Raw genomic sequence first — 21713 nt, 5'->3', positions numbered from 1 at the left:
GTGCCAGTAGGTTGGTTGTGGAACTGAGCAAGCTGTAATTGTTAACCTCAATTTCTTATCCATCTATCAGGGTGCTACCAGTTGGCCCTGTGGTGAGAATCATTGTCTTCTTGATGTTGAGCTTCAGTCCATATTGAAGATTACAGTCCTCGACCTTCTGCAGTAAATGCTTCAGGTTCTCCTCAGATTTAGCAAGCAAGGTTGTATGATCTGCATAACTCAGGTTGTTGAGGTTATGAGTCTTCCTCCAATTCTGACGTCACATTTCTTCTCATAAATTAATTCCAGCCTCCTGAATAATCTGTTCTGCATATAGATTGAAAAAGAGGGGGGGGGTAGGGGGAAATAAACAAAAAGAAGAAAAAAGAAAATATAAGGAGACAGGATGCATCCCCTGATGCACTCCTTTTCTGATTTTGAACCCTGCCATGTTTCCTTGCTCTGTTCTGACAGCTGCTTTCTGGTCCAAATATCCTTTTCTCTTGAGAACAGTTAAGTTTTGTAGGATTCCCATTCTTCTGTGTTAGCACAGTTTGTTGTGATCCACACATTGTCAATCAAACACAGATAGACATCCCTCTGATACTCTCTGCTTTCAGCCAAGATCCATCTGACATTGACTATGATGTCCTTTGTGCTACATCGCTTATAATTCCAGCTAGTATTTCAGATATGTCAGTGTTAACACTGGGAAAATCTGTTTGAGGACTAAGGTGCACCTGATTCAGGCCATGATCTAATCAGTCACTTGCTATGCTACTGAGATCTAGACAGTGAATAAGGATGACAGAAGAAAAATAGATGCCTTTGAGTTGTGGTGTTGGAGAAGAGTACTGAGTATCTCATGAACGTCGAAAAGAACAGATAGGTCTTGGAGACGGTGCAGCCAGTGTGCTCCTTGGAGGCAAAGATAATGATTAAGCTTCACCTCACGTACTTTGGGCATGTTGTTGCAGAAGCCATTCATCAGAGAAGGACATCATGCTTGGAAAATTGGAGGGAAAAGGAAAAGAAGACTCTCAACCAAGTAGATTGACACAGTGACTGTGGCAATGGGCTCAAGTGTGTCAGAGATTGTCAGGATGGCACAGGGTAGGGCAAGGTTCAGATCTGTTGCCCATAGCATTGCTGTGAATCATATTGGCGTCAGCAGCACCTAACAGTGTGTGCGTGTGTGTGTGTGTGTGTCTCACACTGTAAAAGATGTCTCAGGCTTTGTAAGAGATCCTTTTATAAGATATCACTTTTGCTTTTATGGAAGATCTACGTTCTTATCTGTTTTAAATAACCAAAAGAAATTCAAAGATTTTCCCTTTTACTGAAAAGGAGAAAGGCTAACCTCGCTTTTCAGCATTTTTGTAGCAAGTTCTTAAAAGGCAGCGTGTACCCTGAGCAGTGAGAATGGCATAACCGAGTGCATTTCCTGGGAGCTCACTGAGCATCAAGCCACACCACAGCTTTGAATTGTGTCTGTGAACACTGTTTTTAGTGTTATTTCACATTTTATGTGTAATTTAGTATGATTTGGCAGGTTATTTTGGGGGTCTAGAAACACTAAAAATTTGTGTCTGTTTAAATGAATGCTAATTACATCTTTGCTTTACCACATTTCCATTTACAGATTGTTCCACAGGAACACTCCACTTTCAGATAGCAGGGGAAACACAGATACATGTGTGTGCACACACATATGTATTTCTACATATACATGAGAGAGATTACATAACTGGCTTAAACACTCAAAGTCCAAAATCTCTTGGTCAGCAGCAGATTAGAGATTATGTCCAAAAATCTATAGGTCAAATGATAAGAAGAATGAAGGCACTCTTGCCAGTTTTGTTTTCCGTGGTCTAAAGGAAGACTTCATCCTAGGGAAAACATCCTTTTTTTTAAAGCCTTCAATTAATTAGAACCCACATTATAGAAGGTAATCTACTTAAGACCAACTGATTTCATCAAACGTAACTACCTACCTAGTAGTTAGAGACTTCACTAGTGTTTGAAATAACTGGACATCTTTGCCTAGCCAAACTGACTCATAGAATAACCATCCTAAAATTACATATCATAAAAGTACCAAGTGAACACACCCACCAAACCAAAACCCAGATCAAGAAACTGTGTGTGTTACCGGTAGCTCTCGTCCTGTTGTCTCCACTGCCTATTTTCTCATCCTTTTAGGAGAACCCCCTCTTGACTACTAGGAGCATCAGTTAATGCTCACAATATTGGTTTTGTACTTAGAGAAATTAAATTACACAGAATATTTTGTGTCTTGCTTTTCTTACTCATTGTTTGGTTTGTATACTTGTAGATCATTCACTTAACATTGATCTGTATAGACTTGGGTTTTATATTTTTTATGTTCCCCAGGGAATTTGAGTACTCTGTTTTCATCTTGCTAGACAGGCTTTAGCAGCTGCCTCAAGATCATTTTATCATGCCTCTGGGCCTCATCAGTGTATGTTTTTAAAGGTAAAAGATCTAGGGAAGCCCAGGACATTATTTCATTTGTCCAGAGAAGTTAGACGATGCTGGGCAGGCAGATATTCCTGATGAGCAGCTAGTGAGAGGACCAGCCAAGCTGCACAAGCCTCCAGGCTCACCTGTCTGTGTCTGACCGGGGAATATTTTTTTTCTTTCTAGGTGTGCCTGAAGCAGAAATCACTTGGTTCAGGAACAAAATCAAATTGGCCTCCCCTCCCCATCTCCATGAGGGCTCCTTACTGCTCACAAATGTGTCCTCCTCAGACCAAGGCATTTACTCTTGCAGAGCTGCAAATCTGCATGGGGAGCTGACTGAGAACACCCAGCTTCTGATCCTAGGTAAGCAGCTCATGGCAACCTGTACCAAGAAAATCCGTTACTGGTGACACTGGCTACTTCTCTTTACCTGAGTTACAAGCCCCTTTTCTTCTCCCTTAATTAGAGCCTTAAAGTAAAAAGAACGCAGTCTTTGGAACCAGGCAGGCTTAAGTTTGAGCCTTTGCTATACACTTACCAGCTGTGAGGCCTGAGGCAAGTTACTTGACTGCACTAAGCCTTAGGTGCTGGTCTTCTGATTGTCCAATAGAGATAATACAGGCAAAGCAATAAGGTTTGATTCTTAACTCCACCCCCCCATGTTAAGGATTTCTTTAAGGATCACTTAAAAGCTAGATATTACCTCTTTGCTGAAAACTCAAAGATGTAAAGTTTTTTTATGCAGTTTCAGAAAGTTTAAGATCGAACCCATAAACATAAGAATCTGAATCAATTCCAACAAGTAGTGGCCCGATCAGACAGAGTAGAACTTCCCCAAGGCTGTATGTTTGGGAACAAACAGCTACACCTTTGTCACCTAGAAAGTCTTTTTTAACCAACAGACTTTGAGCTAGTGTAATCACTGTGTCATCAGAACTTCCTGAAATAGCGAATGATACTGAAAAATAACAGCATTTGCTAGGACATCATGGATCCAACACTCCCCGTGACCCACTACTGCTCCCAGTTTTGTGGAAATCCCCCTTTCTTTCCTCTAAACTAGGGCTCACCTTTTCTTTTTTGTTGAGTCTGGGGTTGGTGGAATGGAGTATCAAAGCCTTTCATAGTCTTCCTCTTAAGAAAATTCATAAAAGACCTGTGTGTTCCTAGGCAGCTATCCCACCACCCATATAGACACATGCATTTGTTAACAATTTCCTCAGGGAAAAATAAACTAGATACTTCTATTTTTATACTCCGGATTGCTGATGTCCAAAGCCTACGTTTTGTGGCCTCTGCCCATTCACATCTCAGAGAAGCTCTGAGGGTGTTCATCTCCCCCGTAGTTGTACGTGCATTCAGCCTCTTAGGAATGTCACCTCTGTGAAAGAAATTGTTCGTTTGGTATTGGACTTTATCTGGCTGCGTTGCTAGTCCAGCACCCAGGAGAAATTAGTACATACGCTAAGTTATGGTGCTTACTGATGGGTTTATCCCTTCATCACTGCCTTCTGCAAACAGAGATGAAAGCCTAGTATGCGCAGCTACTACTGTAGCTTTGCCAGTGGAGGGTGTATGTTCTGTGAGTCGGTTCTTAGAGCATTCCAGCTCCGATAATGGTGTGACCATGCGCATGGCACGTGGCGAGGTAAACCTCTTCCTCCGTTTAACCAAGCCTGGGGATAAAATCACTGTTTTAGACTGAAGTGCAGGGCTTTCATAATCAGGTGTTTTGGTTTTTTATGTTTGTTAGTTTTTATGGCAATGTTTTGTTTTTGTAAACAACAAAAATAGGGCTGAATTATTAATAGAAAATTTTGTGTCTGAAACAGATTTCATGGCAAGTTCTTTGACTTGTGGCCTGACTCCACACCAATGACTTTTTTTAGATTGACATTATTAGGCTTGGTTCTTAGAAGTGACCTTATCATTTTAGGCGTCAAACTACTCTGGGTCTTTGAACTTGCCGTTCTCTCTGCTTGGAATGTTGCTTTCCAGGCTTCTTTCCATGACTGGTTTCCACAATTCTTCTTTCTTATCTCACCTGGCATCTGAGCCCTGCAGACTGCCTTTCTCTGACTGCTCTCCTTTGACTGACCATCCCATCATAACTTTGCTGAATCTCCCTGCTTACATGCTTCACAGAGCATATTACAGTCTGTGGTTAGCTTATTTGTTAATAGTCTTAACACATTACCTTCACCAGATTGTAAACTCCCTGAGGGCAGACAAAGTTAACCATTCTCATTGCTCTGTTTCCATGCCTCCTACAGTGTGTAATACATTCTAGAAACTCAGTAAATGCTTGTTGCAATTAATTTAAAAAAAAATAAAAATTAAAAAAAGGCAACTCTGGCAGAGCTCGGAAGCTCCGGTGGTATGGTCTTTAAGGAGTTGCACTACCAAACCCAAGGCAGTGGCCCTCTGCCGCTTCAGATTCGTCACCTGTTCCTCATGAGAAAATGGGATACTCTCCTCTTGTACAGTTTACAGCCTCCAAAAACCCCCTGGAGGACGAGCTGTGCATCAGTTCCTACTCAGTGGAGATGAGTTGAGTTTATTTGATAGTGATGCTTGCCTTACACACACACACACACACACACACACACTCTCTCTCTCTCTCTCTCTCTCTCTTTCTCTTTCTCTCTCTCACACACACTCACTCACTATTATATATCCATATGCACCTGACCCCCTAAGACAACGTCTTTATACTTATCTTGCCTCATTCACCATCTGCCTTCTTACAGATCCCCCTCAAGTCCCCATGCAGTTGGAACACATCAGGGCGTTGCTCTTAGCCACTGGACCGAACCTTCCTTCGGTGCTGATGTCTCCTTTGGGAGCACAGCTGGTCCTGGATCCTGGGAATTCCGCTCTCCTTGGTGAGTCCAACCTTCTGAAACATTGGGCAGAAATCCAGGGCTGGACAGGATTTATGGATGGGTGACTGTTTGCAGGTGGGAGGGAGGCAACAGTAGGGGATAGCCAACAGGAAATCACTAAATTGTCTACAGAATCCAGACTTGCCAGTGGAAACTTGGCTGACTTTCCATACGAGGTGAGTGCAGTTCTCAGTCTGGTCCCTAGCTTGTCTAGATTCCAGCATGGTTCCATTCTGAGTCCTCTTGGGCTTATGCCACAGACCAGAACCTTTCAGTCAGGTTACCTCACTTACCTCTGAGAAAGAGCAATGAAGAACAGCTCCTATCTCTATATCCCCTTGGCAGCTGCCCACTACTACTCCTCAGTGGCCTCTACCCACTGAATATGGCTCTCAAGGAGAAACCCCAAATGTTAGTAACAGTAGCCTGACCTATTTCCCTTGGCTCAGGTTTTTCTGCCTCTTTTTGGTATAAGAGGCCTGGCCTTGGGTTCCCCATTTAAACTGTTAGTGACTTGGAAACATAGCCACAAGGTCTATTATCTGCAGGGCAAGAGCACAGAAAACTTTTACTTAGTTTTCTTATTGGAAACTAGAATAGAATCCTCATAGTTCCCAACATGTGAAAGTGCTTCTCATTTCTTGCTGTCTTATCTGGGTAAAAAATAACACAGAAATACAGTCACAAGTAACTTTATTCTGTTTGGGCAAATTTGTGTTAAGTTTTGCCACATCATATTGAGCAGAATTCATAGGAATTGCAAACTGCATATTTTTCTTGGTAAACTTATTCCCAATTAAATGTGTATGTTGCAGGCTATTTCACTTTAAGCTCATCTGTATGAGATTATATCCAAACAGTTAAATCATAGCTCAGTTTCTAGAAGGGTGAGCAGCAATTGCTTATTTCTCCAAGTTCAGTAACTCTTTGAGGTCACTCAGGTGCCATTTTAGCGTGCTGGAAAAGTTAACCTGCTTGTATTTTTGCTTGATAGCTTTCCTTTCCCCCCTCCCCTTATTCTGGAATAATATTTTGTCTCATTTTAACCATGGGCAATAAGGATTTATTGTGCTGTATGCTGCTACATTCCATTCTAGTTTATGGTGCTTTGTTACTTTACTCTGGAGTTTAAATCTAATAGTTAAGAGACACCTCAGTGTCCCAGTCCACATCCAGACTGCTCTATTTGAATGAGACAGTGAGTCAGTACCCATAAAGTCCCTGAGTGTAATTGCCTGGGCCAAATGGACTCCAGCAGTGAATGTCAGTGTCTTGCCAGCACTGTGGACTTAGGAGAGTACAAAGTGGAGTGATAGAGATGAATTAGGACATAAATTCAAGCATCAAAACTCTGAGAGTAGGTCATTTTAGACAGCCTAGGACCTGGCTGTGATGCTTTGGAGTTGAACACTGAAGGATGCGTGAGAGAGATTGGACTAGTCAGGAACGGAAAGAAAGAGACATGCAAGATGAAGATTCATCTAACCCCAAGATGAAAATTTGCCGCATTCTGTTCAGAAACAACTGTAAAAACAGCATGACTTTAATACTGGTAAAGATTCAGCTAATCTAGAGGCCTAGTGGTAAAGAGCTACTATGCCAACTCCAAGGCACGCAGTTCAGATCCACTAACTACTCCTTAAGAAAGACGGGAATTCTCCTCCTGTGCAGTTTACACCCTCTAGAAGCCTCTGAAAAGTCAGCCATGGATTGGCTCCAACTTGACAGCGCCTAACTACAGATTGAGACAGTAACTAACCCATCCCCCGAAAAGAAAATCTCTACTAGAGCTTGTTCACTTAGATTTGCCTCAGAATTTCAGCCCTAAAATTCTAATGCCTCCTTCCATCTCAAACATCCTCAACTAGTGACCCCCTGATCTTTCAGTGGCCAGTTGTTCCCATTTCAACTGACTCCCAGCCTTCGTTTTGTAGATGGCCCTTTCTGACCATAGTAGGTGCTTTGAATACAGGAAAGAGGCCCGGCACTAGGGAGCAGGTTTCCTATGCAGTTGCTGAGACATTAGAATGGTAAGTGAGGTCCAACTGGGAAGGATATTCAACACTAGAGTGAGAAGGCAAATTAACTATGGAAAGAGAGAGGTGTTTCTAGACAGCTTTTTGCTGTTGTGTGGTCGAGTCAAAACCAACTCATAGCTGACCCTCTAGTGGGTTTTGAGAGGCAATAAATCACATGGGAGGAGATCATTCCTCCATCATTCTCCCACAGCAGAAGAATGATATAGTGATAATTCTTGAGAAACATTGATATTTTATAGGAGTAACCCTTGGTAGGAGAGACTTAGTGAAGAAAGTCTGTTTTGAGGGTAACATTTTAAATCATATTGGAAATGTGTGGCAAAGCACTGTTAATCACACTCAGGCAAGTCAGACATCAAATTAATCTTAATTGCTTTGTTTCACTCAGCACAAGGGCTGTCTTAGAATTGATTTTAACATTCTCTCCAAGCAATCATTGCCACATCACAGCATTTGACATACAGGATGAACCACATTTGTCAACCCTGTTACAATCAATTGTGAGATTCTGTGATATATATTTCTTCCATATAAGAGATCTCTGCAACAGATCAAAGAATGTCATAGTTATATGATGCAGGGATGGTAACTCAGTCTTCTATTTTCATGGGAGAAAAACAGAAAGCTGAGCTGTGGTATATCCACACAGTGGAATACTGTGCAGCACTGAAAAATAAGGAACTCATGAAATATACAAAATGAATGACTCTGGGGGTTATTATGCTGAGTGAAGTGCCTCAGTCACAAAAGGACAAATACTGCATAATGTCACTGTTATAAAATGGGACTAGCATGGGGGTTGAGGGGAAACCAAGGAAAGAAGGGATAAATAATGAACACTGCATTAACATCAATGAGGGAAAGAACTGTCTAAAAGAAATAAATTATTAGGTATTATTTGCATGACCGTAGTCCAGAATAAGAGATACATAGCAAACTGACTTGGAGGGTGGGGCGGGGAGGGAAGTTGTGCAACAGTGAAAGAATGGAAATCCAAGTTTTCTGTAAACTTTGGTTAAAATCAAAATAAAAATTGTTTTTAAAAAAGAGAAAGATGACTTTGAGCTTTACAAGCCAAATAGCAGAGGTAACTCTTCTCCATTGGATGTGAATGTTGACATTCCTGAAACAAACTGGTCTTTCTTGAAGGAAATGCAAGCAGGATATACTTTAGAGACAAATACGGTGAACCTTTGGTTCACATCCTCTGGGCATGCTGTCAGGAGGAATCTGTGCTTCTAAAAAAGCCTCCTATTGAGAAAAGTTGGGAAAGTCACAGAAATAGAGGCGACCCCCAACAAGATGACTTGACACAGTGACTGTAACAGTGGACTTGAGTCCATCACGGGGATGGAGCAGGAGAGGGCAAGATTGAGGACCACTGTATGTCATAGTTGACTCGACGGCGTCTAGCAAGGAATTCGTCTGTTTCAGCAGTGGCTGTGTAGGTTATCAGACATTCCGGCATTGATTTCACTTCACCTCACTGCCACGGCTATCAACAAAAAGTGATTGAGCAACGTAAAAGCTCATCTGTACTTGCACTGCCTGAAGTGCAGGCTTGGGACAAATGAGCCTCCTATTGCCCTTGTATTTTCTTTGACTTGTTGTTACATACTGTCAAGTAGGAGCTAACCCATGGCTGACCCTGCAGTGGGTTTTCAGAGACAGTAAATTACACAGAAGGAGATTGCCCATCTTTCTCCCGTGGATCAACGGGCAGATTGGAATCATGACCCCTTGAATTGGCAGGGCAACCCAAACTTCTAAACCACTAGGGCTCTTTCACTTAGACATGGAAATAACCAGTGGTGGATGAGTCTTTCCGAGTACTCCCAACCCAGCTGGACCCATTGATTCACACAGGACAGGTGCTAATTTTTTGTCTTTTTTTATAGTTGTCCTTTCTGCAGGGAGGCCTAAACTCTGCCAGCTGCTCTCAGTGATTGGTTCAGCGGCCATGCTGCCACTCTTGGCAGCCACCCTGGACAGTACTCTGTAGGGTTCCAATTTTGAGCAGCAGCATCTCAGGTCCTCCTACAGCACCTAACCCCTTTTTTTTAAATTATTGTTAAATTTTATTAGTTTTCATGAACATTTACAGCGATTTTGGGTTTTCATTCATTCATTGTTGCACTGTTTTCTCTACCCTCCTCCCCAGTTCGTTCTTCTTCCCCCTCCTGTCTGTTTTAACTGTCCAATTGCCACAGTGCTTGTCAAAGCCTGTTCTGATTAATCTCCTTTGTCAGTGTGTCCTTTGCCATTCCCTATCACTCCTCCCTGAGAGAGACTTCACCCTGATTCATAAGGAAAAGAGGATGGCGTATTCTCTTAGCTACTTCCTGCTGAAAAGGGACGCTGTGGGTTTCAGGGTGAAGATCTTCTCTCACTACTCTAAAGGGCCCCATTGGCAGTAGGAAACACATAGACTATTATGGAGATTGATTTTGGAATTTAGATGCACTTTTATCAGTTGTGCTTAGCCGTACATGTTCATGTCCTTGAAGATGTATCATGAAAGTGTTGCAGCCTAGAAGACACAAATTTAACTAACAAGTTAAAAGTACATGAGTCAAAAATCAAAAAGCAATAATATTCCGAGTAGAGGTTCTAATAGTGGCACAAATCAAGTTACAGAGGGAAGGTGGTTCTTACAATAAAAGGCCTATAGACTAGCACTTTGTCTATTATAGTGTAGAGGTTAGGAACCACAAGATGTAGAGGCTCAGTTATGTCATTTATGGTTCTTAAGTCCTGGAGCAAATTCCATCTACCACTGGGTTGTTTTACAACTCGGAAGTTCGCATGCAAGGTAGAGGTGAAGTAAGGAACTGCTTATGAGGTTTCCCATCCATTCGAACAACTAAGAAATAGTGAGAAGAGTTGGGACCTCAGAAGGCTTTTAGGACCAATTAGTAGGCTCTGTGTCCAGGAGAAAATGAATATACTTACCAGTAATGTTAATGCTCACCCACAGCTCTTCTGGGAGGATCTAAATCATTGAAGCTTCCTCCTTTGTTTCCAGCTGGGAGCTGGGGCCTGTCAGTCCTGTCTGCCACGAGGACCTGGCAAGCACCTAACCCTTTTTGTAGCCATCTTTTAGGTACTTGTTTTGGCCGCTGAGGCCCAAGACAACAATTGTCCCCAATAAAATTTATAAGGCATTTGTACTGAGTAAATCTTTTATTCTGTTTAAGAAAAATATTTACATAGGAAATTAGGTTACTCATGAAACAATTTTTACACATCCTGTTCCATGACTGCTTACATTTTTCACATTAGCATTCTCTCTTCCGAGTCTTTTTGCTCTGTTTCCATTCATCAGTCTCCCTGCCCTTCCTTGGTGTCCCTAGTTAGCCAGTTGACCCCATACGTGTGAATAACCTAAGGGAGTATAATATTCTTGGGGGATACTGACTTTTCTAAGCCAGTGTGTTTTGACGAATGGTTCCTATCAAGAGTAGCTTTCATTCCTAGTTCAAAGGGTCTTTTAGGACAATAATCTCAGGGATTCCTCTTGTCTGTATCAGTCCAGTAAGTCTAGCCTTTGTTTAGGAATTTCAACTTGGTCCCGCATTTTTCTTCCATGCTAGCCAGGACATACCTCTGTGTTAAAAGGGTCGGTGGTAGTAGAAGCCTACACCCTATAGTTCTCTCTCTCTTTTTTTTTTTTTAATGATCAGCATGTATTTTTTTTAATATTCATTTCAGTGAAAGTTTACAGAGACTTTGGATTTCCATTCATTCATTGTTGCACTTTTCTCCCCTCCCAATCTTTCCCCCTAGTACACTACCCTCTAGGAAAAGTAAAAGAAAAATTATTTCATTGTTTTACAACCCCTCTCCCCAGGTCCACTCCACCATGTAACCTTCGCTCTAGATTCCTGTCATGACAAAAATACCTGATCACATATTTCTTTTAAACAGTTTTATCCCTCGTCTCTTTCAATGTACTATACATTATTGAACCCATCTTTCTCAGTCTCTCCCCAACCCTGATGTCAGTCCTGTTTTACCACAGTGGCACCATGCAGTGTTTGTCCTTTTGTGACTGAGGTACCTCACTCAGCATAATGTCCTCCAGGGACACCCATTTTGAATAATATTGCATAAGTTCCTTGTTTTTCAATGCAGCGTAGTATTCCATTGTGTGAATATACCACAGCTTCTCTACCCATTCATTTGTTGATGGACGCTTAGGTTGTTTCCAACTCCTTGCTATTGTGAACAAAGCCGTGATAAACATGGGTGTACTAGACCTTTTTTCCAAGTGCTTCTAGGTGGACTGAAACAGCAGTCTTTTAGTTAGTTACCAGACATTTGTGTATGTGCAAATATATGATAGGTGTGGGGGGTTTTCCCTTATACTATGCTGAGAATTAAATTTAATAGCCATATTCCAGAATTTTTATATAGTTGCTTCTAAAAGGTAATCTCTCTAGTCCAAGAGTTGATAGCCACAACCCATTGACCAAATCTCTCTCACCTCATCACTTGTTTTTGGAAATGAAAATACAGCCACACCCATTCACTTACCAGCTGTTACACGTGGCTGTTCTCATACTACAGTGGCAAAGCAGAGTGCTTGTGAAAGGCCACGCAGCCCACAAGTTTGAAATAGTCCTCTCTCGTCCCTGCTCTAGTCCAGCCATCTTGTTTACATATGTAGAGACATTACTGAGTCTATGGAGCGAAGTCCACTGACTGGTCCACAGTCACACATTTCGTTTATCTGAGGAGCATAGTCTTTCCACTCTTCTTTTGTCACTGGGTTTAAACATAAACCAGACTCACTGCCTTTGAGTCATTTCCAACTCATAGCAACTCTCCATCAGGTTTCCAAGGCTGTAAATCTTTGTGGAGACTACTCATCTTTCTCCTGTGGAGAGGCTGGTAGATTTTAACTGCTAACCTTTCAGTTAACAGCCAGATAGGTTCTACCGGACTAGGTTAGACTTTGTTAGTCATAGAAAATAGCCTGAAAGAAACATCCATACTATGAAAGTAAAGATTGTCTACAGGAAAGAGCGAGCACCTGTTTGTGTCCTCAGGCCCTGAATTTGGCCAGCTAACTGGAAGAGATCTATATTTGTTCCCATCCCAAAGTAGGATGAGTGACCCAACAGAGTTTGGAAACTATAGAATAATATCATTGATTTCACATGCAAGCAAGATTCTACCGAAGATTATCCAAAACCGACTGGAACAGCACATCAGCAGAGAACTGCCAGAAGTCCAGGCTGGGTTTAGAAGGGGTCGTGGTACTAGGGATATGGTAGCTAATGTTAGATGGATCTTAGCTGAAAGCAGGGAATACCAGAGGAATGTATATCTGTGTTTCATTGACTATGCGAAGGCATTGACTGTGTGGATCATAAAAAACTGTGGCTGACTCTGAGAAGAATAGGAATCCCAGATCATGCTAATGTGAAACCTATACTTGGACCAAGAGGCAGTCATCAGAACAGAGCAAGGAAACACTGCATGGTCCAAAATTGGGAAGAGCGTACACCAGGTATGTGTCCTGTCTCCATTACCTCTTCAACCTGTATGCAGAGCAGATTATCTGAGAGGCTGGGCTATATGAGGAGGAATGTGGAGTCAGGATTGGTGGAAGATCTATCAACAGTCTGCGTTATGCAGATGACACAACCCTGCTTGCTGAAACTGAGGAGGACCTGAAATGCTTGCTGCACAGAGTCAAGGACTGCAGCCTTCAGTATGGATAGAGGCTCAATATCAAGTAGACAAAGATTCTCACCACCGGACCAATTGGCAACATCAGGATAGATGGTGAAGAGATTGAGATTGTTCACAGCTTTAGTTTGCTTGGCTCCATAGTCAGCAATCTTGGCAGCAGTAGCCAGGAAATTAAAAGACTTATTGCGATAGGAAAGTCTGCTATTAGGGACCTTTCCAAAGTTCTGAAGAGCAATGGTGTGTCTCTGGAGACTAAGGTGTGTCTTAGTCTTTACTGGGCCATAGTCTTTACTATCACTTGTTATGCATCAGAGAGTTGGATAATGCCCAGGGAGGATAGAAGGAGAATTGATGCCTTTGAGCTGTGGTGCTGGAGGAAAGTATTGAGGGTACCAGGGACTGCTAGGAAAACGAACAGATTCATCCTGGAGAGGGTTAAACCAGGCGGCTCCTTGGAGGCAAAGGTTCTGATGCTCCATCTAACATACTTTGGACATGTTGTAAGGAGGGACCGGTCCTTAGAGAGGGACATCATGCTTGGGAGGGTGGCGGGACAGCACAGGAGGGAAAGACCCTCTATGAGGTGGATTGATTCAGTGACTGGGGTAATCAGCATGGGTGTGTCAGAGGCAGTGTAATTGGCACAGGACAGAGCAGAGTTTAGGGCTGTTGTACATAGGATTGCTATGAGTCAGGGTAATAAGGATGATTGTATCAGAGACTGTGATTGGCACAGGACGGAGGAGAGTTTAAGGCTGCTGTACATAGGGTCACTATGACTCACAAGTGACTCGACGGCACATAAGAACAGCAACATTGTTATTATATGCTGTTGAGTCACCTGTGACCCCATGTACAGCAGCTCTGAAGCCTGCCCAGTCCTGAGCCAGTCACTAATTCCAGCACACCAACCTCCATTGCCCCAGTTACTGTATCAGTCCATCTTATCCAGGGTCTTCCTCTCCTGCACTGTGTCCCTTCACCCTTCCAAGCATGATGTCTTTCTCCAAGGATTGGTCCCTCCTGGCCACATACTGAAAGTATGTGAGACAAAGCTTCAAATTCCTAGCCTCCAAGGAGAAACTTTGGTTCACCATCTCCAAGACAGACATATTTGTTTTCTAGGCGGTCCATGGTGTGTTCAAGACTCTTCAGCACCACAACTTAAAAGGATCGATTGTTCTTCTGTTATTCTTAGTCATTGTCCGGCTCTGTGATGCATAGCAAGTAATTGCAAAGACCAGTTACTCAAAGGCACCTTAGTTTCTAGACTCATATTGCATTTAGTACTCTTAGAGAGGTTCCTGACAGCAGGTTTTTTCAGTGCAATTTGTCTTTTGATTTCCGGACTGCTGGTGCCAAGAGTGTTGATTACGGAACTGAGCACGCTGTAATTTTTAACAACCTCAATCTGATAGAAAGGATTGATGCCTTTGAGTGGTGGTGCTGGAGAAGAGTGTTGAATATACCATGGAATGCTAGGAGAACAGACAGGTTTGTCCTGGAGAGGGTGAAGCCAGAGTGTTCCCTGGAGTCAAGGATTCTGAAGCTTCGTCTGACATATTTTGGGCATGTTGCAAGGAGGGACTGGTCCTTGGAAAGGGACATCATGTTTGGCAGAGTGGAGGGGAAGCGAAGGAGAGGAAGACCTTTGGTGAGATGGATCAATTCTGTGACTGGAGCAGTGGGAATAAGTGCGTTTGAGATGGCTAGGTTGGCACAGGATAGAACAGCATTTAGAGCTCTTGTACATAGGGTCGCTATGAGTCGCAAGCGACTCGATGGCACATAACAACAACAACAACAATCTCTTCTCTATCTAGTGTGGTGCTGCCAATTGGCCCAGTCGTGAGAATCTTTGTCTTCTTGATGTTGAATTTCATTGTTGTGTACCATGGAGTCAGAACCAACCTCATTCCTGACCCTCTGATGGATTTTCAGAGGCAGTTATCACACAGGAGGAGTTACCCATCCACACTGCATGTTTTCGGGATTGTAGCGCAGCTTCTTTCCACTAGGCCACAAGCGCTCCCTCTAAGATGGTGTTAGGTGGCTTAAGAAAAGTAGTTCATCACTATGTCCTAGCACATCTTACGTAGGTGTAGAACTAGAGTGTGGTAAAGAATGTATGCACAGGCAGGGTTTGGCCTGCCTCCTATATTTAGCTCAGACTCTGCTTTATAAGTGAGCAAGCTTTGATGCCCCAGTCAGAGGGACTCCTTATGCCATCTCCACTGGAGACACATGTCATGCTAGCTCCACACAGAGCAAACAGCACAAGCCTTTTCTCGTGTCTGTGTTCTGCCAAGAAGAGAACAATGCAGGCTGGCATTCGGAGCTGAGCTTGTAGAGTCAAGTCTTCCCAGGAAAGAAGCCGTTGTGCTTGGTCCTTCTCCCCCATGGGGCTTAAAGGTTATGGCCAACACACACAGTAGCCAGCCGCTCAACAGCGTCAACACACTCCCTGAGTCCACAGGCATGGCAGACCCAGGGCAGCCTGGTCCTCAGAGCCTCCCAGGCCACACACTGCAGCCAGACCACAGTGTTTCATTTGACCATATGAGAAGACGTGACTGGGTGTTTTCTCCTCTGTGCCATTTGAAGTGCTAAGAATTGCAGAGCCTAATTGAGAGGCAGTTACAGATATCTCTTCAAAGAGCAATAGTGCATTTGTTGACCCATGTTTTTCTGCTAAAAGGTGTAAAATTATTTCATTCTCCATTCCTGAACCACTCTTAGACAATCATAGCATGGAGGTGAGAGCGCCATGGCAAGAATAGATGGTATCCAATTCTGGAGTCTGAACAGGGTTCATGTCTAGACCCTTCAAAGCATATAAAAATAAATCCATAAATAAAAATGTTCTGAGCTAGAAAATCTAAGAGTGCAGTGACCTCAAAGGTACACTGACTCGTTCAATAAATATTTATTGAGTGCTTACTATATATCAGGCATTTACACAGTAAGGGATTGAATAATAAAATTGATTATTACTAAGTAATATAGTATCTGTAAGTAAGAAATCTGATCTCTGTGTTAAAAGCGTATCCTGGCTGCTGTGTAGAGAACGGACTGGGCAAGGTATACCTTTTAGGAAGTTTTTGGGGTCTGCCATGTAAGAGATAATGGTAGCTTGGACTGGAGTGGTGAAAGGGAAGGAAAGAGACAGATAAGAATGTAGGGGAACATCAAGAGGACTTGATAAATAGATTGATGGGGGGACGATGGTAAGTAGACTGATGGGATGATAACATCATCCACAGTCGTCAGCCCACAGATTTGCAAAAGCACCTCTGACTTTTCCACTGAGTTGTGCCCTGAGTTTCTCATTGGGTTAGATGCACACTCTTTGTACTGAGGATACATCCCAGACCACACAAGAAAAGGGTGTTTTTTTATAAAATGGAAAAGCATATTGTTGTACAACTGTACAATGTATAATAGTTTTATCCAGAAAGACTCAAAGAGAGTAATAGTTGAAAGCCTTGTCTTTTGCCCTACCCTGACCCATTTAATATGTACCTGTTTTGATTGCTCAGTCTTGGATTTCTTTCCTAGCCGTTGAGAATCTCAGAAGTAGTGAGACTAGTCAACAATGAATGTAAGAAAGACTGTAAAAGTTGCCAAGGAAGCCAAGGAAAACAGACCTATCCAGTGAAAGGAGAATCAGGGAGAGTTTAACAGAGAAATGTCTTGAGTCAAGCTTGAGTAAATTATTCTGAGAATTGATACCTTCAACACATAGATCAAGCGTCTTCTGTCTTCTGTTCACAATTGAAGCCACTGGGGATATAGCAGAAAACAGAATAATAATATTTCCTTCTCTCACAGAATAAATTAACCTTCTAAAGACTAATCACTTGGGCTGTACAAGGCGGTAAGTGCTATGGAGCGAGATGAGTACAGAGGATTAGTAGTGCCTATGTGGAAAGGAGGTTACCATTTTAAAATCTTCCCTACTTTTGAATAATGTTAGAAATTGAGTCTTGTGCATACCAAGAGGCAGAAAAGAAAGTCCATACCAAGTTCTTAACACAGGAGTATGTTCAGGAACCAACATGAGGCCAGCAGGACCCAAGTAGAGGCCCAAGCGGGAGGAAATAAGGTCATAGACATAACATAGGAGAGCAAATTGTGTAAGGCCTTATAAACACACACACTCAAATAGCACTGAAGGGGAAAATCCATAAATGCTCTAATTTATAAACAGAGTCAGTATTACAGTGAGCATCATGGGCTTTTCCAGCATTAGTCCAGGACAGACAGAAGTGATTTCTTTTATTGAAAACCATGTGGCCAACCAAATGTTATATATCTGACTCTAGTAAAACTGAGCTTATCAGGCTGGCGCTAGTACAAGCCAATATTACAGATTTAATTCATCTCAGATGTGTTGGGCACCTGCTCTGTCTACCTGGCCCTGAGCTAGGCTTCCCCAGGCGCATGCTTGACTTTTGCCTTCATCTAGTAAAAGGTTTTCATTGCATAGTGTGTCACCTGGGAAAGTTTACAGAAAGAAAAAATTATATTTGGGACAAATTAAGACAGAATCTTTGGGATCAGGCAGCAGAATTTTTTTTATTTATTATCAGAACTTGAATGGACTTTGAGTCACTTTCTTATCTCCCTACTACCCAGGATAAAGAGGATATGGGACAACAGTATGTGTTCCAGTTGATAATATTTTAGCTTGGCATTCACTGCTCTTTGCTCTTCTGTTTTGGGATCTATTTATCCTTTTGTTAAATTTACCCACCAGCAGATTTACAAGGGCTATAAATTGATGGGAGGAGGTTGCCCATGTTTCTTTCTCAGAGCAGCTGGGGGAACTTGAACCACATACCTTTCAGTTGGTAGTTCACCTGCTTGCCTCTAGGCTACCAGAGATCCCCTAATCCCTTTGAGTCAGAACCAACTCATAGCTGACCCTCCAGCAGGTTTTCAGAGGTAGTTAATCACACAGGAGATTGCTCATCCTGCAGGGCAACTGGTGGATTGAAACCAGTTGCCTTTGGGTTGGCAGCACAGCTTCTTACCATTAGGCCTCCAGATCTCCCACCCCTTTATGTTATCCTGCATCAAATAACAATCTCCGTTCTGATTAAATTTGTCTCTAGTCAATGCTGTGATCTTGAGCATTCTCTAACTTTTACCTGGAATATCATCTCCAACCCTCTGAGAAGAATGGGAATCCCAGAACACTTGATCGTGCTTATGCAAAACCTATCCTTGTACCAGGAGACAGTCGTCAAAACAGAACAAGGGAACACTGCATGGTTTAAAACTGGGAAGGGTGTACGCCAGGGATGTGTCCTATCTCCGTACCTTTTCAATCTGTATGCAGAACAGATCATCCGGGAGGCTAGGCTCTGTAAAGAGAAGTGTGGCATCAGGATTGACGCAAGATCTGTCCACAATCTGCTATGCAGATGACACAGCCCTGTTTGCTGAAACTGAGGAGGACCTGAAGCACTTGCTGCAGGAGGTCAGGGACTGCAGCCTTCAATGTGGATTGAAGCTCAATATCAAGAAAACAAAGATTTTCACCACTGGGCTGATTGACATCTTTGTGATGGATGGAGAAGATATTGAGATTGTAAACAGCTTTAGTTTGATTGGCTCCACAATCAGCACTCTTAGCACCAACAGCCAGGACAGTAAAAGATGTACTGCATTGGAAAGTCTGCTGTCAGAGACTTCTCCAAAGTAGCAATGATGTCGCTCTGGAAACTAAGGTGACCTGATACAGGCCATGGTCTTTGCAGTGACTTGCTGTGCATGAGAGAGCTGGACAATGACTAAGGATGACAGAAGGAGAATTGATGGTTTTAAGCTGTGGTGCTGGAGAAGAGTATTGAATATACTCATGGACTGCTAAGAGAATGAATAAGTCCATCTTGTAGAGTGTTAAACCAGGCTGCTCCGTGAAGCAAGGATTCTGAAGCTATGTCTGACTTGCCTTTGACATATTGCAAGGAAGGACCAGACCTTGGAGAGACATGCTTGGGAAGGTGGAGGAGCAGTGCAGGAGAGGAAGACCCTCAATGAAATGGATTGATTGATTGATTGATTGATTGATTGACTGGGGTAGTGGGGGATAGGTGTGCCAGAGACAATGAGATTGGCATAGGATAGAGCAGGTTTTAGGGGCGGTATACATAGGGTCACTATGAGTCACAGGCAACTGGAAGGCATATAACAACAACAACAACCCTCTCCTCTGAGGGTAAATCCTAAAAGTTTCCAAAGTACTAGTCAAGCATTTCTGTGGCTTTTTTGGAGAGTCCCAGCCTAGACTATCTTTGCATTGCTGGCTGAGACACTCCAACCATTTTCTATAAAGAGCCAGATAGTAAGTACTTTAGGCTTCATGGGCCATGTGGTTCCCATCACAACTCCTCACCACTGCATTTATAGTATGAAAGCAGCCATAGGCACCAAGCAAACAATTGGGTGTGTCTGTATTCTGATAAAACTTTATTTACAAAACCAGATCCAGAGTTGGCCCTTAGGGATAGTTTCCCAACCCTTGATGTAGGCCACTGATGTGACACTTAGCCGACCCCTCCTTGTATTATTAATGTTAACTCCTGTTTGTGTTCTGTCTCCCAACACAGTTCTGGGCCCACAGAACAGAGGCTGTGTGATTATTCTCAAGTGATGTTGAAACAGGGCCGAGTAGCAGGACCTTGGCTTTCACAGCCTCCTGAATCATTTTCGTGTCTCATTTCTATTTTAATTGCAGCTTTATCAGCTGTGTCACACACCTCCACCCCTCATCCCACCCTACAGATACATTTCCTGAGTCTCCTGGTACCATCTGGATCAGCATGTATCCCCTGGCCCTGAGTGAGGAAATGTGCCGTGGCCACATCTGCTCGAACCCATTTTTCATCATGATGATTTGGAAGTCTAAAGTCATCCCTACTTCCTCTCCAAAGATAGCTAGCAATGGGAATAGCAAGTTCTGTGCTACTGGTCAAAGGTTAGACAAAAGTTTAATCCACACAAATTGGAGTGGCGGCAAAGGACTAATGCAGAAGAAGGGAAAGGGCAAGAAAAGTAGAAGACAAAAATGTTTGATGAGGAGAGAGAAAGGAAAGAGGCGTTTTCAAAGAGACATGAGCTGGCATTCGTTTCTTCATTTATACTAGGAGGTTAAGCTGCTGCTGTTGTTGTTGTTGTTGTTGTTGTTGTTGTTGTTGTTGTTATGTGCCATCGAGTTACTTGCGACTCATAGCGACCCTATGTACAATAGCCCTAAACCCTGCTCTGTCCTGTGCCAAATCACATTGCCTCTGACACACGCATCCCGATTACCCCAGTCACTGAATCAATCCACCTCATAGAGGGCCTTCCCCTCCTGCGCTGTTACAGCACAAGAAAAATACTTCTGATGATTTACTAAAGTTTACCCAGCAAGAAAAAATGCTCTTAAGAAGAAAAGTCAGAATTCTGTTGTTGTGTATGGCACATGTTTATGTACTTTTGTCTTTTTTAAAAGAAATGTAAAAAAGCAGAGTGTTGAGATCCCATGGGGACCACAGTGTGTTCTATAGCACATAGAGTGTAAAACTAAATCAGTATTTCAGAGGGCGGTTACAAGGACACCACAGGAAGGAAGACAGTGGTTCTTTTGGATGGGAGTGTACACCCATAAATTTAAAAAGACACCAGAGCCTAAGTGACACATAAAATAGTTGGACGAAGAAGGCAGGACAGTAAATCTCCCTGCCCGGCCACCACTTCACACTGCAGCCAGCAGCCAGGCGCGGGCCTGTTTTAAGACTCCAGATAACCAGGAAGTGGAGACCTTGAGAAAACTCACTCTCATTTGTTCCTGCCCTTTCCTGGCACCAGGACACAGTTCCCAGGCCCAACTGCCCTCCCCACCGTGACTACCAGAAATAACATGAATGAATTTGATGTCTCTGAGATGGACAGAGTTTAAAAGTCTGCTAGTGGGAAAATGAAGAACTCTACACTTCCCCTAATAAATCCTGCCTCAACCCTGAAGTGGCTCTTAAAGATCTTCATTCTTTTTCTGTGCCTCCTTGTGGCACAGTTTGATGACTTTGGGAAAGTATAATCTCTCTGCCTTTTAACTATAAAATGGAGAAAATCCTTGCATGTACTTTCAGATTATTGAAAATAGTAAGTAAAGTGACATATATTAAGCACTTAGAATGGTTCCTTAGCACAAAGTAAGTACTTACTTAATGTTGGTCATTGTTGTTTAAAAACTATTCACTCCTACCCTCCTTTTCCCTTTCCTAAAGTGGCCAAGATCTCTAGATAAAGAAGTGAGCTTTGGGATACAATTTATTTTTTCATGGCTGAAAGCAGAGATTACCAGAGGGGTGTCTGTTTTATTGACTATGCAAAGTCATTTGACTGTGTAGATCACAACAAATCATTCCTGACCTTGAGAAGAGTGGGAATCCCAGATTTTGCACATGTGAAACTACTTGAACCAGGAGGCAGTCATCACAACAGAGCAAAGAAACACTTCATGGTTCAAGATCAGGAAATGTGTATACCAGGGAGGCATCCTGTCTCAATAGCTTTTCAATCTATATGCGAAACAGATCATTTGGGAGGCTGGACTTTAGGAGGAAGAATGTGG

The 21713-nt window shown here is 42.7% G+C and overlaps 1 protein-coding gene across 1 annotated transcript in view; it reads left to right on the top strand.

Moving 5' to 3' along the window:
• ADAMTSL1 (ADAMTS-like 1) overlaps window positions 1-21713 on the top strand; it is a 431835-nt gene that overhangs the window by 370421 nt on the left and 39701 nt on the right. The window contains exons 22-23 of the mRNA XM_006881351.1: window positions 2647-2826; window positions 5214-5348. Coding sequence (XP_006881413.1) covers window positions 2647-2826; window positions 5214-5348 — 315 coding nt within the window. The remainder of the gene's footprint in view (window positions 1-2646; window positions 2827-5213; window positions 5349-21713) is intronic.

The sequence above is a fragment of the Elephantulus edwardii genome, unplaced genomic scaffold (assembly GCF_000299155.1).
Source record: "Elephantulus edwardii isolate Elephantulus edwardi_28Jun2011 unplaced genomic scaffold, EleEdw1.0 scaffold00014, whole genome shotgun sequence".
NCBI lineage: Eukaryota > Metazoa > Chordata > Mammalia > Macroscelidea > Macroscelididae > Elephantulus > Elephantulus edwardii.
The sequence above is the reverse complement of the archived record's forward strand: the minus strand, read 5'-3'. Positions and strand labels throughout refer to the sequence as shown.